We start from the raw sequence: 27454 nt of genomic DNA, 5'->3' as shown, positions 1-27454 counted from the left end.
TGGAGTATGAGCTGAATGATAGGATGAAGTGACATGTGCCTTTCTTTGAGACAAGCAGATGGAGGAGGATTAATTTTCTTTCTTTCAATCTTCTGTTCTCTCTTATGGTTTCCTAAATGCTGGCGCATGTAGATTTTGCTGTCTTACAACAAAATTGTCTCATTGCGACTGCAAGACAGTAAAAATAACAAGAATTAAAATGCCTATTGTTTTGTCATCTACTTGTAAACAAATTGGATTTAAAATTCTTCCAGAAATGTCATTATAGCAGATTTACTGTTGCCATTGTAGCCTCCTAGTTAGCTCTTTCAGCTGCCATAAAGAGCAAGATCTTTACACATGGCAACTTGTTTGCTCTCTGTAGTGTTTTTTGCATTAGACAAATATAGTAAGAGCTCCCATTTATCCCATCCTAATTCGTTTTCTGCACAGTAGCGTTTGCTTGCTGTTAGCTGAGTGAATAGCAATGGTTGCATCCAGTCCTCGGGAACTGATTCACTAAAGCTTTGTGTTAATTTTTTTTCATCACAATTCTTACACATCTGCTTAGTTGCAGGTGCTGATCTGCATAGGACAACAGGTTAAACAGGGACATTTGAAATCCTTAATAGCTGTTGTTCTCTCCCACATCCTTTCTTAAAGATTGCCGCCCCCGAGAAAAGATGACAGAGCATAGCACGGAGCTGCCTCTGAATTGCCGGCTCGCAGGCAAGCCTATTAAAGCGAACCGAAATTGCCACCAGTAATACACCTCCAAAAGTTGTATTTCATGTAGCTGATGTCTTTATTCTCTTCTGTGAGAAAAGGCCACATCTTCCAAGCTGTGCTATAGTTTCCTCTCTTGGAGATTATTGTGATAAATACAGGAATTCCTCCTCTCATCTGCCTGCTAAGGAACAGATGAGAGATGTAGTCACTGTGGGCAAACCAGCCCATCAAACGCCTACATTATACCACATAATGCACCACTAGAAATGTTATTACAGTTCTGGCCAAACCCTTAAACACCTTTTGGTCATGTTCATTTATTTAAACAAAATGGCATTTTATTCACAAGGTATGGTTTTATAAAAGAAATAATTTTGTCAAAAGCCCAGTTCTCCAAAGAAAATAAATTTGGGTATAAAGTTTTCCTTAGAACCTATTTGGTTTATGTGTGGTTTTGAGTCTTTAGATAATCACTTCAGACAGATTTTTCGAGGCTCATCTCTGAAGGCCAGAAGGCCACAAACCTTTTCTTAATGTAATTTGAATTTTTACAAAACCACATGGGTGTGGGAACCCTACACCTGGGAGAAATACTGCAAACTATTATTAATATTTAGTTTATGTAATACTAGCATCTGTCACATGCTAAAATGATTGTTATGAAAACAGTATTTCTCTCTCCATATTGATTTTCCATGCTTCTAGTAACATTTGTCCTTACATAGTGGAAAATTAAGGATTTTGACTTGCTTGATCTTTGATGACCGATCTGGAGCTGCTTTGCAATTGTCAGAGTGCTCCTTTGTCAAACCGCTCTGTTGGGTATTGATACCGTGACAGGGGCCACTGATTTCAGATTTTTGTGAAGTTTCAGAGTGTAAACTTGTTTATTTCCTTACATGTATGGACTAGAATTACCAAGAAGAGGTACTCATGGCCTAAGCGCTTTTAGGACTTTAATCTTGGAAATCTTAAAAATCAGCAGTCGGAAAAGATTAACCCAGCCCATTGTCACCCACTGTACTGAAAAGACATTCAGTTCTTCTCTCATGTTTGTGTCTGGAGGCTGTTCGTTTGTAGATAAGCAAAGAATAAATCCTGCATTCAGTTGTTGGTTTGCAAACTCATATTTTCCATGAAAGTTGAGGTGTTCATCATCTTATATAGAAATTTGATCTCAAATTCTGGTTGGTCAAAGCTGAAGTTGTGGATTTCTATTTTTATCAGTATAGTGTGATATATAAGAAAGGCAATTCAATATTATATAAATAAAATGTGTTAGTATTTTAATTGTCTTAGAATCCTAGGGCCTTAGGATATTTGTATGTACCTTAGGGCTTCCATGTACTCCATTTAGAATTATTATTTTTCCATGGTCCCAGTAATATATTCTTTGTCTATATGCTTTTAAAAAATTGCATCTCTCTGGGACTTACATGAGAATTATGTGTTTGTTTTTTATGTAATCTCTTCAGAATTATGTTTAACAACAGTAGCCTGGGAAATGAAGAACTGGCCCTAGCAGAGAGTATTAAAAGAATGTAGCTTATTTAACCTTGTAAACCAAAGCTTTAGAGGGAGTATGATTATCTTCTAGAATGCCTTTGGATCTCTTTGTAATGGGGGTAAAGATTTAAGTCATAACAAAATTTTGGTGAAAGATCAAAAGGATATAAATTGTTCCACTTTGATTTATAAACCATTAGATAAAGTGAAGCACCTTCTATGTAAAATATCAGGAGGTAAAGAGCAGTGTATATTTTCTGACAAAGCTTGATAAATTTATGTTATTGTGTGATACAGTAAGATTAATCCTGGTTTGAGTTTCTTCTTGTCCCCAGACAGATTGAAAGATGTCTTGAGCACAGTTGTTAATCATGTTTCTTGCATGGTATTTATACTATTTTAGAATATTTTTATTCTTTAGCTTATCGAGTACAATTGAATTATGTTGTGTTAATTTGAATTAATGCTTCAGTCTGATTGTCTATGAAGGTACTTTTGGAACTTCTCTCCAACTGAAGCATCGTTTCTTTTAAGAAGTACAAAGGAAAAGCAATTTCCTATATTTTTCTCGTAAGGCGTCAGGGAATGGAGAGAGATTTGGGTGGGATCTTGTTGGTTTTGTACGTTGAGAGAACCTGTGCAGCTTGGATGATCCCGTCTTGTGCTCTTCTGCCTGCGTGCTTTGCTCACCAAGGAAACTTAAATGATTTCTTAATGTGAACAGTGGTGTTCTCATTAGAGTTGAAGGGACTTTTGGATTAGTTGTTATTGATTTTTGTGAGGCTTCTCAGGTTAACTTGGAAATTTTCAGTTATCAGGTTCCCTGCCTATGTAGAGACATAGGACTTTGGGCAGGTTCTTTATCTGTCCTTTGCTTTAACTGCGATACCTTGATGAAGGTGGTTTGGTTCTTCTCTTCCACCACCAAGTCGTTGGTTCTCTGTATTGATGTCCTTAAGTCTGTTAGAGGTGCAAAAATGCTTTGTGGATTTTGACATGGCAAGTGGGAAACGTTTATTTATTGTTCAGAACAAAACACTTACATATGGCTTCATGTACTGTGGGTGGTTGAACAATGTAGTGGAAATGGCCTCTTTCAGTCCTATATCCCTGGGATGCTGACAATATTCCATTTGAATTATGTTTAGGAATTTTTTTTTACTTCTAAAAATACACTAGTTTAAGTAGCCGCTGCACTGTGACATATTTAGTGGATGTAAAAATTATATATCTCAGACAGTACTACTAAAGTTATATATACAGGCAATTTTGCATCAGCAATCCTTAATATATGTTTTCTCTAAAACAAGATGAGATTTTAGTCAGAACAATTTACAGTGTGAAATACCTTTTTGTCAAAACATACTAATTGCTTTAAGTCTGAAATGTATAAAATTTTGATACACTCTTGTCCCTGTGGTTCATTATATTCAATTGGTATTTTATTATTTTCTTTCTTCTTTTTTGCTGAGCTTTTAGCTATTCATACTACAGTGTTAAAATTTAAGTCATTGTAGAGAGGGGAATATGTGTGAATTTGGAGCTGTACAAACTGTTCCACTTAAAATGCATTGCCAAATTATGGTCAGGAAAACCAAACCAGGAAGAGTGGGTTGCATATGGACTTTATGGAAAGGCAGAATTGTAAATTTTCTGTTGGAATCTGCTGTAAAAACATTTTGATCTTGCTTAACTACAGAAAGAAATGATAGAATGTAGCAACTTACTCATTGGCAATTCATTTCAGAAATGAAATTCTGCCATAATTGCTGCAGTCTTAATTGGTACAGCGGGTTCTATATTTGGATGGGTTTTGTTTGGATTTTTTTTTTTAATAGAATGACTTCTGATCTTCATGACTTTTTATACTCTGGATATTTGCATCTCTTTTCCTTTATTTGCTGCTTTTTGCATGGAGCTAGTGACAAATGATATACTTGGGCTTTTTTTTTTATTTATTTGCTATGATTTATATTCTGGTGCATAAGAAGTACACATATCTCCAAATACCAGCAATATAGCAATATTTCATAAAGCAATATGGCAAAAAGTATAATCAGACTGGTTCAGGAGCATTCTGCTCTGTGCTGTAGCAATTGGAGTACTGAGAAATCTTCCTGGACATTTCCTGGGATATTCAATTTTCATATGAGATTTTTAAAATGGAAGTTCTGTTTTCTCTGGTTTAAAAGGAAGAACCGAAGACTATTTTTGTTTGACTGGCTGATTTAAGTATGAATTTACATCAGTGTTTGAGTAAGATGACTTCCTCTTCTTTCTTGAATATTGAATATTCTGTATCAGTACCTTAACTTCTTCTATTTCACGTACATGTAATTTTGAAGCATTTTGAGACAGTTCAGAATAAAAAGGTATTACAAAAATAAGATATTTCTTTATGGAGTTGAACATCTTTTAGGTTCTGTGGCAATGCTTGCTGTTTTTTTAAGTCTATGTCCTTAACCTTGTCTTATAAACTTGTAGATAATAACATGTAGATAGTAAGTTTCATTAAGAAAAAGATCTAACATGCAAATTTGTTTCCTGTTTTAAGATTTAGGGATGGGGATTACTTGTGATTTTGGTTTTTGTTTTCGTTTGAGAACAAGGACATAAGGCTACCTACAATATCAGCTAAGATGTGGTCCTTTAATGTACTTTTTTACCATATTAATTTATGTATTTTCATACCTGTGTAAATTAAGTTGTAAATATTCTCTTCAGCTAAGTAAGCACAGCTTCTCTGACATAGTTCTTTAGAACCACATATTTTATGATTAGCAATTAAGGTTGCTAATGACTTATGTAAGAGATCCATACTAGATGAAACAGGACTTTAATTGCTGTTTTAGTGTGTTTAATGTGCTGAGTCCAGGAAGCTTTTTCAGTGGTCATGAAAAGAAAAAACATGAAATGGAAATGATAAGACCATCAACTTTTCATAAGCTTTCATTTTCAGAATGTTAAGGTGTGTTTCTATGAAGTTCTTATTAGGAATATTAAATTAATTATAAGAATAGCATAATTCTGTATGTTTTCAGAAGATTAACAGAAGATTGTTCAGTTGAAATGAAGAACAAAAAATGTATATTTGAATCAAAGAATATATATATTATATATTTGAATTAAAGAATAAAAAAATATATTCTTGTTGAGAATCACTGTGCACTTGAGTTGCTGAATGTAAACTGGTAGCAGGAAAAATTAATCTTTAACCTATTTCGATTTTTTTTTTTTAAGTATCCATTTTAAGATGCAACAAGTCTAGTTAGAACTCTGAATAACCTTTTTTTCTGTAGTTAGTTTCATACTGTTCCAAGTTCTGTATGCTGTGGTCTGTTGGTTAAGATGTCATAGTGTATGAAAGAAAGGTCAAAATGAAGATAAATAAGAATGATTGTTTAATAGGCAATTCTTTGGAAAGAATTAATAACCCTTTCAAGAAATTCTAGATGCATAATTTAGGTAATGAGCAATAAAGAAATGTGCAAGAAAAAATCAAATTTAGCATTGAATTTATGCAGTTGAATGTTCACTATTTCAGCAAATATTGGGGTTAGGTTTGTTTGTTTGTTTGTTTTTTCCTCTAAACTGTCACAGGACAGGATGTGAACTTTCACATTCAAGGTGGGAGTTCTTGAGTGACACTGATTTATGACTTGCCAAGAACATATCTCTCCTAAATCCTTCAGACTGTGTCCAGTGCAGGCTTAAATGCTCCTGCCACTTAGTATAGATAAACCAGGGTTTCCCCATCTTCTGCTTATCTAAGTTTAAGTTCACACATAATCTTTGAAATTATGAGAACAAGGAGAGCATTATTGTATCCAATATCCAAACCGGACTGTTTTGTGCTATCTCAACCATCGCTGCCTACACTGCATGTGCACTGTGGCACGTAGCTTTCCGCGCTCAGGAAGCAACGCAGGAGGTCAGCTGTACCACTGGAGGATCCAGGTCCACTTACGCCTCTTAACCTGTATCTGCAGCAAGTATTTCTTAAGCTGCAACAGATGACCTATTCCTACTATCTCTTTAATATTAGATTTTGAAATCTTAATTTTCTCAATTCCAGCTGTGCCCAATAGGAAAGAAATGTTTCCTCTGACTCCGAGACACAGGTAATTAATAAGATGCACAGCACTCCAGAAATACAGCTCATTATTTGCAACTCCATGTAGCAGGTTAGGACAGCTGGAGAAATACGAAGTGGCAGCAGCATAGGGAATATTGCTGAGTGCATTGAAAGAGGAAAAACAGTACTCAAGAAAGAAAAGAGAACTTGTCTCAGAGCTAGAGCCCTATGTATTTGGTGCATTACATGTCAACAGCAAGGGGCAGAGAGAAGGGAAAAGTAGCTCTAAGGCAACTGAACAAGGTCAGCTGGGCTCTGCAGTGTGCGCTGGACCTCTGCTTTCATGTTACCAGCCAGTGCATTTGTTACTACTTTGATAGCAGGCTGAAGAGGGAGGATTTGGACTGAGCTTGGCCGAGTCCCAAAGCAGCGGGTATCCCTCATCCTAAGTATCTGGGAAGAGGATTAGAGGTTAGCATTGCACAGCACATTACCAGCCTGGCCACTGCAGCTGTTACAGGGTCTCAGCCAGGCAGTAGCTCTGGCACATCTGTCTGTCTGTCTGTCTGCTTCACTGTGCAAGGCAGGGGAGGGATTGAGTCCACAGACGGGATGCCTGTTGGTACTAGCCATCCATGCCACCCTTTCCTTTCACACTTGACAGTCCCAAATACAAGCAAGTGAAAAAGAATGTTGTAAGGGAAATAAGAATTAAAGCATTCCTATGTTAAGTATTTCTTTTGCCTGTATAGTGATTACATCTGGTTACAAAAAAATTTTTGAATCATTGTCCAGTTCTGGCTATCTCTGGCACCACATTATACAATTCTCCATAAAATCATAAAAACATTGAGAATTCTTTATATGTATGCATGTGGTTTATTTCTGGTTTATATCATCTAAAATGATAAATGGGCATTTTTCCTGGCAATAATTAGTTTCCTCCTTAGCTTGTCTCAATAATTCCTCTAAATAGATTTTAGTAGTATTGCACTTCATTAGTTCTTTAAAACTAGGTGCTATGTTCTAAAATTTCAAGCGCAACTTTTGAACTCTTGTTCAAAATACAGCTGTTAGCAATTCCTTATTAAATAATGAAAGATTATATATAAAGTTAATTTACCTTTCATTTAGTTATATGCAGTCCTAAAGTATAATATTGAAAAGTTCATGATCATAAAATACAGTAAGATTGCAGGTTCTGCCTATCAGTACAAAATAGAGCTGTGGTAGACCAGAAGTACTCAGACCATAATTACATTGCAGTTAGCAGCAGGAAGGATTAACAACTCTCATAGAAAAATACTGTATTTTAGGACTACCTTTATTTCTTAAATTAATAGACCAGTTCTCAGTTTTGACATTAAAAACTAACTCTGTTAATTTCCTCAGTATGTTCAAGTCTGATTTTAACTTTAGTTATTGCCATTTTTATATTAACTAGAAATAAAAACACTATTCTATTACTGGGTTTTATGTTCTGTTAAGTTTATTCTGTTAAAAAAAACCTGCAGTTGAACTTTGTCAATAATTCACACAGACAAAAAAGTCTGAACTGAGTTTTCAAAGTAAATAAATTGCTTTGATTATCACAGAAGAGACATTTGTGCTCTACTCATTAGAATAACATGTTTATGTTTTATTAACTATCAACATGTTATTTGTTCTATAACAGGTTTTGATGTTCCTTCCTTCAAGGTCCACATCAGAGTGGGGGTGACAATAAATAGCATAACAACTGTAGATAGCCATTGCCAAATGACCAGTATTATTGCCAAATCTTATGCTACAACCTGTATTGATTAAAGGGATTATAGCGGACTTCATACTATAAGGGGACTTGCTAATGAACCAGATTTCAAAACATGATAAAATTTGCTTTCTTTTCCTTCTGGGTTTTGAGGGTTTTTAAGATTATTTTAATGGGCTGAGATTTCACTGGGTTACAATCTCAGTGAGGAGAAAGAGGCTGATAACTTTGTAATAATTATTAAAAGTGTGTTTTGTGAAGTTATATTAGTATTCAGTTGTGATTTAGTTTACAAGGAACAGACCTTACCATTTTGATCTTAGAGGAAACTGAGGAATACAGTGAAGAATAAGGGCTTCGGATATCATCTTCTTTTTGAGATATCTGTCTGGCAGTCTGGTATTTTCTTTTAGTTGTATGTTTTGGATCTTGTGTGATAAGATTTTTTCCCTCAAGAATAATTTTGTATCTGACAACAGCCATTGCTTAACAGACAGTATTACTGCGAGATCTTATTGCTGTAGTGTTTAAAACATAGACCTCATACTTTCACTTTTCATACTTCTAAAGGTACTTTTATACCACAGCACTTGCAGCAAGTTTACCACTCTCTTGTCTTGATTACATGGTGAATAGGATAGTTCTTGAATATATGTTAATTTATCTAAGGAAAATGACATTTTGAAAGTACATGTACTTTAAAAGTGCATTCTATACTGCTGCTCATAAGTGTTTAAACATACTTTATGTATTGTGGCATAGTTGAGCATGCAATATAAAGTGTTTTAGCATATTTTAGCATATCTTACAAAAACACGTATGTAAAGTATCATATAAATCCAAATGCAGTTAAAGTAGTGGAAATACAATGAGTGAAATTCTATAAAAGAGTTTTTTTGTTTGTTTGGTAACAAAAATGTTGAATTTCAAATGTGCTGAAGAATTATTTCAGAATTGTGGTTTAAATGCATCAACATAAACCAGAAATCTCTTACAAAGGATGTTAAATACTTTATGCTTATATCTTTTGCCATACTAAGAAATGAGTTTGGTATACAGATTTTTAATTTATTCATAGTACGACCCAGCAACACTGCTACACCAGCCCCCTATATCCTTTCATTCCAAATAAAAAAATACATCTTTCTACATGTTAGGAAACTTACCTTTATTGTTTCCTGAAATGGACCAAATGAGTAAGTATGTTTAGCAGTTTTTTGTTGTGCTTTTGGATTTCTTTTCTAATTAAGCCCATGTCCTTGAAAAAAATAAAATACTGGAAAATTCCAGTGTGGAAGGGAGGTCCACAGTGCAGTCCGCTGCTGAAGGCCAGGCTAGTGTCAGAGCTCGAGCAGCTTGTTCAGGGGCTTGTCGAGGCGAGTTGTGAAAATCCCAGTGGACAGATTCTGCAGTCTCTCTGGCAAGCTGCTTAACCGCCCTCATTGCGAAGGACTTTTTTTCTTATGACAACTTAGCTTCAACTTGTTACTATTGCCTTTTGGCCCCTCTTTCTTCTTTATAACCCTGACTGTATGTAGTGGAAAACTGCTTAGATCCTACCTTAGCCTGCTCTTCCCCCAGCTAAAAAATCCCACAGTTTTCTCACACTCTCCTGGTGTAACATCTGCTGCAGCCCCCAACCGTGTTAGTGGCCCTGTGCTAAAGTCTCTTCACTCTTTCGTGTACTTGGTGGAGAGGAGGAGCAAATCTAAGTAGTACCTTACTCCTCCTCTGCTATGGGTAGTACTGCTTTGCCCAGCTGTTGCTCCTGCGCATGGAGGCTTGTGATTTCTCAGAGAAGACTTGGTCAAGTCAAGACTGAGGCAAGAAAGTAATCAGACTGGTATTTCATTCCCTACAATGTTGAGGTTTTTACCACTTTGAAAATACTCTTATTTTTCTTTAAATTTTAAGCAGAGGTAAAAGTAAATGGGGGTTAATTTGTGTGTGTGGGGGGTTGTTGTGTTGTTTGTTGTTTTGGTTTTTTTTTAATTTAACAAAGTTATTCCGTAGATGAGGAATTAACTGCTGGTTGTATATACCTCAGATACTTGTGACTCTTCCCCAGTTAGGAGGAAACTTGCTACTGCTTGAATGGCAAGGAAGAAGGAGGGTGGAAATGCTTTTCTACAGTGTGGCATGAGAGGGCACATGCCACATACAGACCGAACTGAAGTTGTGCTGGCAGGCTGGGTCATGCAGCTAGGCATGACCAGTTCAAGAGATTAATATGGCTATTCAGCGCAGTAAGAGTCCAATGAAACTGGGGCACTCTGTTTGCCAAATGCAAAGGGTGTAATTTTGAGTATATTTGTTGTAGATGCAGCCAAAATATAAACAAACGTTGGACTGGGATTTTGGAAACCCCAGCTCTGATGATGATCTACTGGTTGCCCTGATTCCTCAGCCAGGTGGTGTCACAATATCATTTAAATTAAGCAGAAAATAAAATTCTTGCAGGAATATTTTACAAATATTGCTTTTCAGACTCAGTTTTCTTGTTCTGAAATATGCCAGGCAGTTTATTACCAGTGGTAAATATTAATTCAAGTTCACGATTCATCATATTTCAAAGAGTGTCTCATATTTTAATTATGAATGTGGACAGGAAAATTCATTTAAGCATTTAGCGTGGATGCCTTATTTGCACATGGATTCTAGTGGTTCCTGCATTATCTGTTGGAGAAAAAATAAGAATAATTAAAAATAAATGAATAGTCTTGAGTCACTTGTAGTCATCTTTGCTCTTTTTGTAAGTGTAAAATGCTAAATTGAGCAGTTTTAGATAAACTTGTGTCCTGGTTTCGGCTGGGATAGAGTTAATTTTCTTCCTAGTAGCTGGTACAGTGCTGTGTTTTGGATTTAGTGTGAGAATAATGTTGATGACACTCTGATGTTTTAGTTGTTGCTAAGTAGTGCTTATCTTAAGTTGAGGACTTTTCAGTTCCCCATGCTCTGCCAGCAAGCAGGTGTGCAAGAAGCTGGGAGGGAGCAGAGCCGGGGCAGCTGACCTGAACTAGCCAAAGGGGTATTCCATACCATGGAACGTCATGCCCAGTATATAAACGGGGGAGGTGGCCGGGAGGGGCAGATCGCTGCTGAGGCATCAGTCAGCGGGTGGTGAGCAACTGTGCATCCCTCGTCTTTTCTTGGGTTTTATTTCTCTTTTTTTTGTTATATTCCTTTTCATTACTACTATTATTATTATTCTTAGTATTATATTTTATTTTACTTTAGTTATTAAACTGTTCTTATCTCAACCCACGAGTGTCACTTTTTTTCCCCGATCCTCCTCCCCATCCCACTGGGAGGGGGGAGGGGGAAGCAGCTGCGTGGTGCTGAGTTGCTGACTGGGGTTAAACTACAGTAACTTGTCATGTGGTCTTGTAAATATTAAGTAGCATATGTTTGTACATTTCTTCAAATCCAAAGACACTTTTGGGGGGTTTCTTTTGGATTTTGGGGGGTTTTTGTTGTTGTTTTGTTGTTTTCAAAGAATGATCCATATTCAGACGGCAATTAAATGCAGCAGGATTTTCTTTAGCAGTTAAAGAAAGTAAAATTTTCTTTAGTAGAGTTTTTGCCACGTTCTACTTTATTTTTAACAAGATGTAAGTTTTATTTCTATCTGAGCCAGTTTTGAAGCTCTGTAATAGATCACAGGAAGATAAGCCTTATCTTTAGAAAATCACTCAAGGAGTGTGTCTTTGGCCAGTTACTTCACTTGGATTTATAAGACATATTCACTAGTCAGTATCAGTCTTAGACTTTGATGAGCAGTTAAGGAATGAGTCTTTTCCCTTGGTAACAGTGGCAAAATGCCCACTCAAACAGAAATGGACTTGGACGGTCAATGGATTACTCTGCCATTTACTTATGTATTCGATTCTGATGAAAATTATTAATAAGTTTGCAATTAATCATAGAAGTATTAAACTAGTTCTTCACCAGTAGTCCTATTTCAGAGTTGAGCTGCACATTAAATTTCATGCAGTATGGATATTGAAGATGTAGTCTTTGCATGTTCAATGAAGAGCGTAAGGTTGAATGGTTTGAGTTTTCCAGCCTTGAGCCTGGAGCACCTGATTTCTCCTGCTGTTGTGTTGTGTCTCCTGGGAGAAAAATCATGTGTTTCGCCTGGTTCTCCATGGGTCATTTCCAAACAAACCTCTAAAACTGTAAATTTATTTTAGAAAATGTGGTTTGTTCTGTAAGATAATGGACCTTTAGTGCTTTGGAAAGGTAAATGTAACAAAATTAGTATGAGTGACTGTTATTTTACTTCCTTTTTTAATCATTGAGCAGTCAGATGTTTGTAAAAGTGACTGCTCTGTAGAAGGTTTTAAGAAAATAAACTATATTTTTGTATTCATTTTCTGATATACATATCCAGTATGAACACCTTACCATCAAAACTGAATATATAAGCAGAATTCATTCATCTACAAGAATTATCTGTGTTTCACAAACGTGTAGCAACATTTTCTAGTTTGAAAAACATGTACAGTTGCCACAGAAACAATCAGTGTAGTGGACCAAATGTGTGAGCAACGTAGACGCCTGCTTTCTAACCTCATGCTGAAACATTTTAGCTTTCGTTCACTAGCTGTTGAATAGCTTAATAGTACCTTCTGTAGAGGCAGGTGTCGGTTGCAACATCCAATTAGGTGATGTTCTACAAAGTACAAGTGCTGAGGTCTGCTAGAAGGCTCACCGTTCTCCAGTGGCTGGAGGATTGGTTTAGGCCAAATTTATTTGAACAGTAGCCCAAAGGAAAAGCAAAACACTGCTCAAGCAACATGAATCATTTGTACCAGTTTGCACCAGAAGTCTGACCCAGCGAAGTCTTGGCACTGCAAACAGTAAAAGAGCTAATTTCACAAAACTCACTGAATTAACTGCTGTGTCTTAGAGCTGGTTGGAAGTTACTTGTGTAAAAGGAAAAGAAAACTTTCATGGAGGTAGGCATTTATCATCCCTCCACACAACCCTCCTACTCTGCACTGCTAATTTATTAATTACAGTTATCAGCATAACTGTCAAATAAGTAGATAGAAATAAAAAAAAAAAGTGGGATTTTGGCAGTTGTATAACACTATTAAAAATGTGTTCTCTCAAGTGCAATGGAGATATTCTCATGCTAACTCTGTTGTATTACTACTTATTATTCATCATTAAATATATAGTACTGCTCAACTTCTATCCTTTCTTGTTTAATATTACAAGAACCAGTATAGCAAGACCATGAAATAGATGAAGCCAAAATAATTCTCTCACACACACAAAAAAAATCACTTCATATTCATTTCTGCTCCTCGCTGTTTCTTGAAATCACAGAATCCTTGCTAAGGGTTCCTACAGCCATCTTCCATGAAAGCAGGTGCAGAGGAGGGAGAAGGGGGAACAAGGAAAATAAGACCCTCATGAAGAAGAAGAATTTCACTGTGTACTTATACATGATATTGCAGGATTCTGATTTATAGCAAGATAATGGTTGTGGTTTTAATTGCATTCCTGCTTACTTATTCCTGCTTTTCAGAATAAATCTTAACAAACATATTCAGGCAAAAATATACATATGCACACGCTCACAAATATATGCACATATATAAACGTGCACAAATTGTATGTGTTTTTACTGCAAAAATAGAGCACCTAGAAGACAGAAGCAGGCTCAACAACTGCACTTATTCCTAAGATTGCCTTATAACTCCCATCATAAAATTCCACATTCAGTTTGTTGTGATGTAACTCATCCAAAAACTTCCCTTTTGCTGCTTTGCCACAGCTTAAATTTTAAGGAATGTTTTTGTCAAAACAATTAGCATGAGACAGGGGATCTCCAGGTAATGTTTTCTTTGGAAAGTTTAAAACGTGAACTTCATATTTGGCCTAGGGTGGCTTTTGCATCATGTTTGAGGGTTTGTGACCTTTTGGGTCACCATTTATTTAAAAAAACAAACAAACTTCCCGAGTTTGGTCAAATTACGAGCCTTATAAAATTGTCATTTGCATGAACTCAGGAGAGAATTTGTGGTAGTTGATCTTCCAAAGAGTCTTCTCACAGCTGGCAAGTTTCAGTGTACAGATGAGGATTTGAAGCTTTGTGGTGCTGTGCGTCATGGTGGTTTTGGTGCCGCCATCAGAACTGAACATACAGGCACGGTCCCAGTGAGCTCCTTACTACCTCTATTCCTGGGCTTAGGCTGCTTGGAAATGAGTTTTGCCTAAACCTAATACAAGAGAGAGGAGAAACTGACCCGTAGGAAAATATTTCGGGACAAGAAACCAGAAAGGAGTGGGAAACCAGGGCTAGAAATTGAGGTGGGAGTTGACTGCAACTGACTGAAATAATAATTTATATTATAATTTTTCATGTATAAATAGAAAAGTAGCTTATCTTTGCATCAGTGTGAGGGACTTCTCCCCAGAATATCAGGGAAGAGGAAAACATCTGAAGTGAATGGGAAGGTTTTGTCAAAAGTCCCAGACTTGGCGATCAATCATAATTTTGAGAATTGTATAACTCTATGCCCTGGAGCACAACAATACTTTGGATAGGCAACAACACAGGTAGATATAATGCCCTTTTGACCATTCAGTGATGGGATAGGAAACAAACATTTTTCAAGTAACCCTTTTGAAGGGTCCTTCGAAGTGCAATCAGTGGGATTTGATCGTGTGCATCACAGTTCAGCATAGAGCTACAGTCCTGGAGCTTTGGCCAACAGGAGATTGGGCATATTTGCTGATACCATGTTGCTACAATAAAACATATGCCCTATAAAAGCAGGAATCCACATTTTAGGACCTTTTCAAATTAAATTAAAATTACCATTTGAAGTTACTTCTATTGATTAATTTTATCTGTATTGCAATATAATTAATGTTGAAAAAAATTGAACTGTTGTTTGCTGTACTATATACAAGGCATACCTAGAAAGCAGCAGCACCAGAAGAAGTCAGATATTCTTCATGTTTGCATGTGAAAAGACTAATTAGGGAAGAGAATTTTAGCACTTTTGCAATGTAGTCAGCAACTTTGCTTTATTTGTAGCTGTCTGCCTCTTACCCACCTGATAAAGACGTTATAAAGACATTTAAGGTATTAAAAATTAAATAAATATTTTATAGCTCCGTAGGAAGTGTAGGTATTCCTCTTGTTCATACCTAGCATAGGGATATTGAAATGATCTGGGCAACAGATGTTACAAACTGAAAGTAGGTTGAAGATCTTAAATGTGGAAGATACATGTGGAATTTTTAAAGAACTATATGCAAAATGATATGTGAAAACTTCTAGAGCTTGGTTGGGATTGGCAAGCGTGTAAGATGTATCCACGTGCTAAAACAATGTAGGAGATATGGCAAATCTAAAAGAAGACTGGGTCCCATGTTAAACCATTTTTGACCTATAGAGCTTAGAATTAAATTTCTGGTGGTTTCTAGTGACTCCAATACCCATGAGCTTTGTATCTCAATTACCAGCTATAAAATGGATGTGCTAACACGATTTATCTCTTAGAAGTCTAACGGAATGGTTCTGATACATTGCGTGTGAGTTCTTGTTTGTCTGACTACAACAAAGGGTCTCCACCCGTGATCAGGGGCACCAGTAGTGGTATAATCATACAAGGGCAAGTGTGGGTACGTAGAATTCACACACTTGGGCAGTATTGCTTTCTTTCACTCATAGTATTTACAGAGCAAGTGAGTTCACACGCTTTTTTAAAAAATTTTATTTTTCTCAACAGTAGAAAATAACCATAGTTCAGCTACAATTAATAGCTGGTTTCTGAACTGAAAGATTGAATAGCAAGTATTTCTATAAAAGTTACAGGAAAATCACTAAACCTAATGGGATTTCAGGTTTGTTTGGGATACTGAGGTGCTACATAAGTGATTGCTTATAAATAATCATTGTATAAGTAATACATTGCTATTACACTGATATTTGAAAAAATATATTTATTTCTTTTTTTTTCTCTTCATCTAGGAATTGCTGATATTTTTACAAAATTTGCCCACAGTACACTGGGGAAATGAAGAAATTAGTGTACTCCTAGCAGAGGCCTACAGACTGAAGTTTGCATTTGCGGATGCCCCGAATCATTACAAGAAGTGAATATAAAGAGCCAGAAATCATTAAGACCAACGTGTTCTGCAGTATTATGGCATCTGTTGTTCTGGTTGTGCTTTCAGCTCATTGCTCTTTCATTTGAATTAAGATGACCATTAAAATTCTGTTAGAATTTGCAGAATGAGAACAGAATACCAAAGAAATGGACAAAGCAGGATATCGAGCATCGAATGAACTTAAAAGTGAACTTTTTTGTTCAGCATGAAAAATGAGTTCAGAAGTCTATCACATAATTTTCTTCTTTTTTCCCCTTCTCTGATTAGGAGAATTGCAGTCTGTCTAATTTATGTTGAGCAAATTTTGTATATACTTAAGATTTAAAACTACATATGGAATGATTTTGTCATTACTTCAGTGTCACCTGCCATGACTTTTTCAGCCAGTTTTGGTTAGTAAAAGTTATTTACTTTGAGTGGAAAAAAACTTTTCATAGTTGTAAAGACCATATGAAACAGCAAGGCCTGTGTTTTGAGGTCTGGTTATAACTCAGAAGACACTTATATTTGCACACCATCTGTTGTTTTTCCGTGGAGTTAAGTTAGAATACTTCAATAATATAAGAATATAGAAGGCTGCAACGGAAATTGGTCGCATTTTTCTAAACATTACTCAGTCTTGCAGGGTGCTATAGAAGATTTTTTGCCATACAAAGGAGTTACTTAAAGCCAAAGACTCATCTATAAGACTAAAATAAATCCCTCTCTATATATTTTGGAGTGTTTTTAAAATATCAGATAAAATAGAAGACATGGTCTTTTCAAAGTAATTAAAGCTTCTCTTTCAAGGCCTTTCAATTTTTCAGCATGAAAGTTCACTTTTAAGAAACATATTAAGAAGCTTGGTTTACAAAGCAAGGTATATTTTTATCTCAGTTGTTGCCTTATTCTCCATTTCTAGCATGTTAGAAAAGGAAAATTAATGTATCTTTCCAAAGCTTATCTGTGAAATAATTTAATACTTTTTTTCCTGATTATTCAGAGGAAGCGAGAAGATAGTTCCCATAACAATAACAGTAACTATATACTCAGATCATTCTTGCATCATTAGCAGAATAAAAATCCTCTATGACTTTATAGAATGAAATTAATGTTTCTTCATATCATGGGATACTGAATAATTTCCTAAAACTTACTTAATTTAAGTGCACTATTTATTTTTAAGAAATCTTTTCAGATAAGAATTCTGATGTTGCTCTATTGGATGTAAATAACTCATATTAATTTGTGCCTACCCTATGCATACAGGTTATTAAGGGTGAGAGTTGCAATCAGCGATATACTGGAAGCTCAGAATTGTTACTCCTCCGTTCAGTTCTCAAGTTGCACAAGTTGCATGAAAAGTGTTGTGCACTTTTAAGTTTGGGAGATAAAAGATCTTTAAGAGGTTTCGTCTTATAACTTGTTATGGGAAGATTATTTTCAAGTTCTTAAAAATATGTAGATACATATTTTCAAGAAAGCTTTCTAGATGTGTTAATTACATTACTTGTTTTAGGGGCCTTAGTTCTTGACACTGACTTTATAATAATTAGGTGTTTCAGGGTAAGTAGCATAAAATACATTTTTACCAACATGTGATTATGAGATCTCTATTTTAAAATTATATGAAATCTTTGGTAGAAGAGAAAAAACTGAATTAATTCAGAAGCAGGCGTGTTTGGTGACTAGGGTGTTATTTCTGTTCCACTGGTGCCGGCTGGGGGTTTCAGTTGCGATGGATACAAGATCAGGCCTCCTAGATTGCTGCATTTGTGCCCAGAGTGTGTAGTGGATCTGTGTTTCTTAAATGTCCATATACTGTTTTCTGTAACTTCAGTTCATGGTCTAATGTATCAAAATTTATCTTTATGTTTACAAGGAATGTCATATTGTGCCTAACAGAATATCTACCAATAACAGAATAAAAGAAACCTGAAATTTATGAACATTTGCTTTAAGCTTAGTATCTACAATCACTTGTTAATAGAAATGCATATTATTGTAACGAGAGAAGACACACAGCATTAACTGTACAATGTTGTAAGGGTTTTCTATAATTAACTTTTTTCTATTAAGATGTTATTTAGGTAGTTACATGTAACATGGAAAGTTGACCCAAAGTTGTCTGCTGTGTCAGATGCTCCTGCATAACATTTCTGGGACTGGATATATAAAATTTCCTTCATCGGGTCCACATAAGTTGTCTGCCATGTCTTCCAAATTCAACAGGTACCTCTTACTTCCCTTGGAAGAAAGTATTACCATTAGAGGTCACATTTACTATTGTGTCTGTGTCAGAAGTTGAATATTGTACTTGAGCACATTGCTTTTTAAGGATAGTGGGAAGTTTCCTAATATAATAACAATGCTTATTTATGTAGATATAGACTTTTCTGGAAAATATGGTATAGATATGTAAATACCATTTATATATCTATACAGATAGGAATAGTTTTCAGTAAATAGAAGGCCAACATTTATGTAAAATTTCAAATTTTCAATACTTTAAGATTTACATAAAATATTTCATTTTATTAAAAAAAACCAAACCACCTTACATTTAACAATTCTACATCTCAGGTAAAATGTCATTCCAAACAAAATATTACATAGAAAAAGAAATAACGTTATCATTATTACATCCCATGTACTTATTTTTTTCAAAATTCAAGATTCTGAATATTACAAAATTCCTTTGTAATACGTATTTTCTTACGAAGGAGGCATCTTGACACATCACTAGTGAAACCAGGCAGTAATTTCCTAGAACTCATGTGAAATATTGAAATTGTAGTGTCTAAAATGCGTGTTAAAGAATTTCTGTAATAAAAAATATAAACAAGAATGTACAATATAAAAAGATTTATGACTACAGTATTTGAAAAATGTAAATAATAAACAAATCAGTTAACTGTGTAAATACAGTACATGGAGTAGGATAGAAATGTAAGTTGAAATCTTATGTAACTCTGTAATATGTTCTAAGAAATTAGTTTCATTATTTTTTGGCTCAGTTCCTTATGGAAAAGCCCATGGATTTGTTTTTAACTTCAGAACTACAGAGTAGAAGTATCTGAAGTTCCATTGTATGCTTCTGACAAATATTAACACTGAGGCACTGGTTAAAACTGTAAAACTGATGAAAGATGAGGAAATAAATGCATATTTATGAAGTGCTATATAGAGTGGAAAGCTTTTTTTATTGTTTTCATCAAGCACATTGCATACTACATCAAAGCATGTTTTTGGTGTGTTTATATTTTATGGTCTCAGAACTGTGTATCACAAGAGCAAATGCAGTAGCAAAACCTCTGTTCTCAGTTACGTTTCTGCAACTCTCTGCCCTTGTATCTTGTAGGTTTTGCAAGTTAATAAGACAGACAACTTCCAAAGGTATGTCTGTGCATATACCATATACATACAAGGTACTGAGCATTTTCTGCAAAAAGCAGATGAAGATAAATTTGACACCACAGCAGAATTAAACTGGGGGGCAGGTGGGGCAAATCAGGGCAAAGCAACCAAAGGAGGTACAGAATTCTGTACGTCTCTGGAGGTGAGGAAGGAGAGGAAGCTTCGGCTCTGTGGGGGGAAACAGTAAAAGGTACTGATAGGGTCAATAAGATCTGGAAACTTGAAGATGATTTAAGTAGATTAACAAGCAAGGAGAGACTTCCTGTACATATAGGAAGCTCAAGTCTCTTATGTCAAGGAAGCTGGTGGGAGGCTTCCAATAATCCACATGAGTCTGGTGAGAAAATATACAAGCCTGGTTATATGGAAGGCAAAGTTAATAACTTATTTGTTTAAAACTCCATACAGCATTCAGGGAAAAAGAGACATGGGGATGCAATGGGCAATCTTTCTGTTACGTGCTTGAGTAACGATGAATTGTAATCATGCTGGTTTCTCACCTTGAATGAAATTTGTGTTTCTTCATCTGCTATAATTTTCTGCGGATCCTGCAGAAAAACAGCAAGGGGAGATTTTTCAAATTACTTTTTCAAAAACAGAAGAGATCAAGAAGGTGGAGTAAAGGCCCCAAGGTCTCACAAGAAATGTGCTGGGAGACATAGCTGAAAGCTATTTGTTTGTTGATTTTCTTGTAAAAAAGCATCTATCCTATGTCCTGGGCAGATATCCCACAGATATAAATATGAAGTGCAACAGAAAGGACTTTCCAGAAATCTGATCTGCACTTCAGGTCACTTCCTCCTTGAAAACAGAGTGGGGAGGAAGGTAAGTGCTTCGTAGGGCTTGAAATTCTTTGGAGATGGGAAAAGGAGATGAGGTGGAAAAGCTCCCAGTCCGGCAATCACTCAGGCGGGATGCTGTGCCATGGGAAAGAACTCCAGCTCAAGTGCTTCTAATCACTGTATGATGGAAAGTGAAGTTCCTGAGCAATTTAATTCCAGATCATTTGCATTTTTATAAGTTAAAGCTAAAATCTTGCATCCCATCTAATTCCTGAAGCTTAGTGTAGCTGAGGCAGCACTGGAGTAAATAATTAAATTGCTATGGCACCATATCAAAGAACCTTTTAACACTTCAAAGTCTTCTGTACGTACCCCACATTTGAGTCAAGACACGTGCCAGAAATGAGAGACGAGAGAGAGGTGATACTACAGAAAGCCTCTCAGAGACAGGTGCTCTGAAACTTAGGCTTTTTTTGGCCAAAAGAATTTCCTTCAAGCTTCCAAAGGAGAATTAATGTGCACAGTCAGTAAAGCATAGTTGTTTGAACTGGACTTCCACATTTATGCTTGTGATCAAGCTTCCTCAACATAGAAAATTAAAGTCTGAATTTGCCACCAGTATGCATGGAGATCCTCGGAAACTTATGCTCCAGGTGCAAGCTTAGAAGTCTGAACTACAGTATAGGTATTCATTTTGTTCCTAATACAGAATTATCTAGAAATGTAAGTCAGAAAGGGCCAAAATTTCTAGCAGAAGTCTACTGCAATGTCCGTTGGTCTGCCTTTGTTATCAAATTAATCAAGATTTAGGGTACATATTTGCTTTCATCTTCCTGTTATGTATCCTTCACAGCTGAGATTTCCTTTCTATGAGATCTGGATTTGGGGGCCCAATCCACTTTATTCCAGAAATTTCTTATCCAGCCATCACTTACCTGTGCCTCCTCCCCATGGGAAGAAGACCGTTCTGAACTTCAAAGCAATAGAAGAAAAAAACAAAAACAAACAGGGAGAACAGAAGAGTTTTATTCCCATTAATTTCTGGTTTCCAGAAAGAATGAGGAAGTGTACCCCTTGGGGTATTCAGACAACTTCATCCTCAAACTCAGGATGCACACTCTGACATAGAGCTTTTTGAAATTCAGGTTATTTTCATGTATTTCCATCTTCCTCCAGAAAGAACTGAGATTTCCAGTGAGCAGTTCCTGCTACCAGCCCATTTGATCAATTCTGTTCACTCTTCTAGCAGCAGAAATACAAAATACGTAGCTGTCATGACAGCTCACAGGAGGTAACAAGATGCCCAGGCTTATCAATAGTTAGATGGCTATCTCACTCATAAAATATCATTTTAACAACTAAGGCAACTCAACAGACTTGGCAATTTTTCATCACTTTTGGTCTAAAAATAAGTCAGTAACTGCAACTCAAAGCAGTGCTTATAGAAGCACTTTTAGACTCTAGTTAACAACAGGCTATATATCTGGAGAAAAAAATTTAGTCCTATACCGACCTGATCAAGTAAAAATTTATCCTAAGACATCAACAAATATTTGCTGCAACCATATAGAATGTATTATCTCATGCAAATAAATAATTCAGCTTTTGCATGCAGGAATGAATAAAGTTGGCATAACAGTAAAGAAAAGGTTTTGTAGTTATATTTTTTCCCAGATATTTTACCATTATTGCATCAGTGGAAAATTTTATCTAAGTTCAAAAAAGGAGTACATTTCTCTCCATCGCTGTCATCAAAATACTGGGCGGCAGACATCTTCATGTTCAGGTGAAGCAGCCATTACAGTCTCAGTACAGAGGCTACTCGAGAAACTTTATGTGAATGTTTCGATGGTAAGGGCCAGCCTGTTGTTGAATGTGCACAGTCATCCTCTGTGATGTAAAAGTTGTGATAATTCAAATCATGCTGGCTAATACTATTTCTGTTATCCACAAAAGAATAAGAAGAAAAAAGTCCATCTTTCCCCATCCAATGACACCTGTTTGTTTGTGGAAACGTGTATTCATTGTGGAAATGCTCTGAAAATAGTATTGAATATGCTGTCAGATCAATTCAAGTTCAAAGCAATTGTAGCCAGCAAAGGATACCCAAATCCAACAAGCACTCCCCCAAAAAAGTAGTAAGCACAAAGTAATTGGCCTGACAGGGGGATGTCTGTGGACGACTAAGTTAGTGTTAAGTAGTCACTTTGTTATATTTATGCAAGTTGTTATCATCTCCCCAGTTTTACAGTATGTCAGAAATGTAGACATCTACGTCTGAGCTTGGCACACACTCCTTTTGTAGTCCATGGAGAGAAACAGGTCCTTCCAGATGCCATTGCCCCTGCCTCTGAGTAGACCGCTGAACCTTGCCAAGTGAGTGGCACCCAAAAAGTTTGTCTGTCTCTCCATTGGCACTAAAGGAGTCTGGAGGACAAGCCCATAGCTAGATGTCAGCATTGTCGTTTTCATATTTTGAAGTGGCTTCTAGCAATTTTAATTTGAAACACCAGTTCTGTACATACATCAGAAAGAATCACAAATTCTCTCAGATGCATTTTTAAAATGCACTCTTGAAGTTCAAATTTTATGTTCACATGGCCCAAATAAGCTATAATCTGAAGGACACATTGACTTGTTTGTTGCAGCTACTGTACTGTAACATCAACCTTACTTAGGTAAGCTTTAGCGCCAGCTAGATAGCGGTTCAGCCCATTAGCTTGCTGTTTGTATTTGCTGTCTTTCCTGCTGTGAATAAACTATAGCCCTGTAGCACAGCCAGAGATAAAACTTAGTATACTTGCATGCAAATTGAAATGAGTGGAAAAAGAAATGTTGACAAATGACTTCATTTTAAAATGGGATCTTTGCACTGGGATCTTCTTCCTACCACTTGTTATGTAAATAGATATTATAGGCTGCTAAGTAAAACATATAGGGGACAATTTCCCATTCTGTCTAACCAAAAGTAATAATAATGGTAGGGTTTACTCTTTCTATTTAAGTAGCGTCCAAACTATATAATCTGTTTTCCAGACAGTGAGGAAGATAAAGATCCTACCTCACAGAATGGACCATGCAGTTGTTGGTGTCCTGGGCGAAACTGCTGAACGCTACGGGGAAGTGTTGGCTGGGACGGTGATATCTGACAGGGAGTAGGGACTTGAGAAATGTCCAGAGGAGGTCCTGCTTGGCTGACCAGATTCCTAAACCACAAATTAGTGTGAAACTGTGTTCACTTCATATACCTGCATATTTCTCTGGAAGAGAGAAACAGTATGTCAGCAACAAAATGGCCTGATTGTGTCCTGACCGAATGTGTTCTTTAAAAAAAAACAACAAAAAACACCCCAAAATTAGTAACCCACCAGTAACATATTATCAATCCATGAGATAAACAGAATAACTTCATTGATGTGAAACTAAACTGTTTGTTGAAGAATACCGATATCAAGCAATAGTATTAGCAATTGAAAAATTGGAGGCTATTGCTTAATTTTAGCATGAGTCCAACAGCTATCTGAAAAGTACTTGCATATGATAGGAGGTGACATACTGTGTTTGCATATGAGAGGTTAGACTGGTTCTCAAAGCTTTTTTAAACCTTGCATTCATCTTTATGAATGGGGTGTTGTTTTTCCATGTCAGGAGAAAAGACAAACTTTGGAACGTAAGGCTTCAGAAATGCCAAGTCTCCATGTCATCCGCTCTTTAGTTAGCTAGACCCATCTCTGTATCAAAGAGCCCAACTAGCCCACTTTAAATCATCATTCCTCAACTAAATTAATAACATTAATCTTTTGTCTTGCTACTTGCATATATTGATTGTATTTTATACAACTTTCTTATGAAGTATTGATGTAGAAAGTTTCTGTAAGACAGCAGTGGTACTCTCTCAATTTCAAATTATCAAGTAGATCTAGGGGAAACTGCATCAAGTTTTATTGAGTAGGAATATTGTGAAGATGCCTCTTTTCATTCTGAATTATTGCTTTCAGTTCATTAGACTGCTCTGAGCTCTTCATGTAGATCCTGTTAGACTCCTTTCTGACAGGCAGGACAACCCCAACTTTCATCTGACTTAGGAGATACCAGAAATGGTTGGAGTAAAAAAAATGGTGTCTTGGTTTCAGCTGGGACAGAGTTAACTCTCTTTTTAGTAGCTAGTACAGTGCTGTGTTTTGGATTTAGTGTGAGAATAATGTTGATAACCCACTGATGTTTTAGTTGTTGCTAAGTAGCGCTTATCTTAAGCCAAGGACTTTTCAGTTCCCCATGCTCTGCCAGCAAGCAGGTGTGCAAGAAGCTGGGAGGGAGCACAGCCGGGGCAGCTGACCTGAACTAGCCAGAGGGGTATTCCATACCATGGAACGTCATGCCCAGTATATAAACGGGGGGAGGTGGCCGGGAGGGGCAGATCGCTGCTGGGGCATCGGTCAGCGGGTGGTGAGCGATTTCATTGTGCATCACTTGTCTTTTCTTATTTCTTTTTTTTTTTTGCATTCTTTTTCATTACAATCATTATTATTCTTAGTTAGTAGTGTATTTTTATTTTTACTTTAGTTATTAAACTGTTCTTATCTCAACCCACGAGTTTTACTTTTTTTTCCTTTCCTCCTCCCCACCCCACTGGGAGGGGGAGGGGGAAGCGGCTGCGTGGTGCTGAGTTGCTGGCTGGGGTTAAACCACAACAAATGGTTAGAAGGAATAGGCGCCATAATTGGTAATGTACCGTGGAACTCATCCAAGGTACCTAGCCAGTATCTATGCAGAATGGATTAATATAGCTACAATGAACAGAAGTTTGGTTTCAAACAGCATAGTTTTGGGATGCTGAGGCCCAGCATGTATGAGAATATATATCTTGGACAATCTCTTGGTGACTAATAAATACTACCAGCTATGGTTTAAACTCAGTTCAAAAAAAACCTCTAGGAAACATTTATGTGTACTTCTGGATTTTTTGTCAAATCCAATTTTGGACCTTAAGTGTTAGAACTGTAAAAGCATCTTCCTAGTCTGTCATATTATGTGGTAACTTTATATTGTATACAGTAAATATATTTGAGCATTTAGTAATAGCACAAACTTCAATCCCCACTTTTATTGAGTCTTCTTTATAAGCTTTTTTTTCCTGCTGGCTTTTAAGGCATGCTAACAGGAGCTGCAGAATGAGGAAGTGATACAGCATCAGCTTCTGGCTTATTGAAAAGCAAGTGATTTTAGCTTCAGAAGTAATTGGTAGGTTTCTTTCTTGGTTGGCCTGAGTGAAAGGAAGTGTAATTTCAGGATCTGAAATCAGGTTCCAGTACCAAGATTCTTTTTTATTAAAGGAAAGAAACAAATTGGGGTAAAAAAAAATAAAATACTGATAGATCTGAGGCAGCCCACAGCATAAGAGCTGCCAGTGTCTGAATGGAGACTAAGTGTTGCTTATGTTTAAAGTGCAAATTAATTTCCTCTCTGGAGAAATGAAGTAGCTCAAAGCAAAATCTCATACGTGAACAAGGACTATTAAAGAAACTGCCAGTTAAGACACCTGATGGAATAAATGCAGCAGAGGAAGAAGACTGAAATTTATGGTGACTCGGCAAAATAGATCAATGGAAACAAAATACAACTGGAATTTCCCAACCTACGATAGGAGATGAAGAGAAATAGCCTGAAAACCATGCAAAGACAAAAATACTACTCTTTTTTGAAGAAGAAGAAGAAAAAAGGAAAAGAAGAAAAGACAAAAATTAATCTGACTGGATAATCCTTTGAAAGGAGAGCAGTCCAATATATCTCTAACCCAAATAAAGATACTAGCATCACGTGTACTGCCTTGGATAGCAGTACAAAGAAAGAGGGAAGACAAAGCATATTTTGAGGCAGCTATGTTGTCACCCAAAAAGGTATTATTCACAGTACCCAATTTTAAGCAGCTAGCTTGCTGCCTACTTTACTCAGCTGATCTCTTTAGGTTGCTTCCAGGGACAATGAAGAGACAAAGATACGGAGACAGTTGACAGCCTCTAACCTATGTCCAGCTCCCAGTCACTCTGGGGAAGAGACGTGCTAAGAGCTGAGATGGACTGGTCAGCTACATAAAAATGGGCAATAGGAATACATCCCCCTCCCACTCCATGCCATTTCTGAGAGAAAATATAAGGAAATAGCTGGCATAACTCTTTTGCCATTTGAACTAGAATTATCTCCAGGAGCTTTTCCTTGTCAACAAAGACACTCTCTTGGTCAGTTAGAGACTCTGTATTATAGCTCTGTAACACAGGCACCTTACAATTTACTGATATGCTCTAATATTTCAGGAAGAAACACAGACTCTTGAAAAATGCAGTAATTTACATTGTTGGACACAGATACTGATGGCCACTATTTTGGTTCAATGTTTTGTGGTGAACTGATGCAGGGATGATGGTGTTGAAATCAAAGTATGTAAAAAATAAAAGATTTCTCAGTGGTTCCAGCTAAACTCTAGTGGTTCCCTGAAATTAAAATGTACATCTGGTGCTATACGCCTTCAAAGGAGTTTGTGCAAAGTGACTGTTACCTTGAAACGTTTTTTTCTTTACCCTGCTGTATTTGACTGGAATCTTACTGATTTTATGAAAGGTGGATGTACAAAATCTTATCAGACCATCCTTGGGAGTAGCAAAAACTCTTGGGGAATGTACTCGTTTGTTTCTTCTGACCTGGGTTCACTGCATAAGCAGAAAAGCCAGGTGGGGGGAGCCAGCCCTACTGCTTTTATTGCTATCTGTTTTGCAAGTCTAAGCTTCTCCATTTCTTTCAAATTAAAAATTTTATCAATAAATTCTGGATGATTGAAAGAGAGTTTTGGCAGAGTTGCTATTTGACAAAATTTTGTTAAAAAAAAATAATCTCCAAATCTCTAGAGAGGTGTCTCTGGTCTCCAAATGCTGTGGCTGTAAAAACACTTCGGAGCTGGTACACGGGAGGGCGCATCTATCCTACAATTGCAAAGAGCCAGAAGCCGCAGTCTTAGCAATCAGCTCCTGAGCAGTAACCCTTTATTTCTGAGCATACAAAAGAAGACGTTAGCAATCAAGTCTCTAGCTATAACATAAGAACAGTAAA

At 36.5% G+C, this 27454-nt stretch overlaps 1 protein-coding gene across 4 annotated transcripts in view; it reads left to right on the top strand.

Moving 5' to 3' along the window:
- Positions 1–19328, top strand: part of TBC1D22A (TBC1 domain family member 22A) — a 202458-nt gene extending 183130 nt beyond the window's left edge. For all 4 annotated transcript variants that reach the window (XM_050914810.1, XM_050914805.1, XM_050914797.1 and 1 more), the window contains one exon: positions 16036–19328. In XM_050914810.1, the coding sequence (XP_050770767.1) occupies positions 16036–16164 (129 nt within the window). In that variant the 3' untranslated portion in view covers positions 16165–19328. The remainder of the gene's footprint in view (positions 1–16035) is intronic.
- The last annotated feature ends 8126 nt before the right edge of the window (positions 19329–27454 follow it).

The sequence above is a fragment of the Gymnogyps californianus genome, chromosome 1, assembly GCF_018139145.2.
Source record: "Gymnogyps californianus isolate 813 chromosome 1, ASM1813914v2, whole genome shotgun sequence".
Taxonomy (NCBI): Eukaryota; Metazoa; Chordata; class Aves; order Accipitriformes; family Cathartidae; genus Gymnogyps; species Gymnogyps californianus.
Note: the sequence above shows the minus strand (reverse complement) of the source record. Positions and strands in the feature narration are given on the sequence as shown.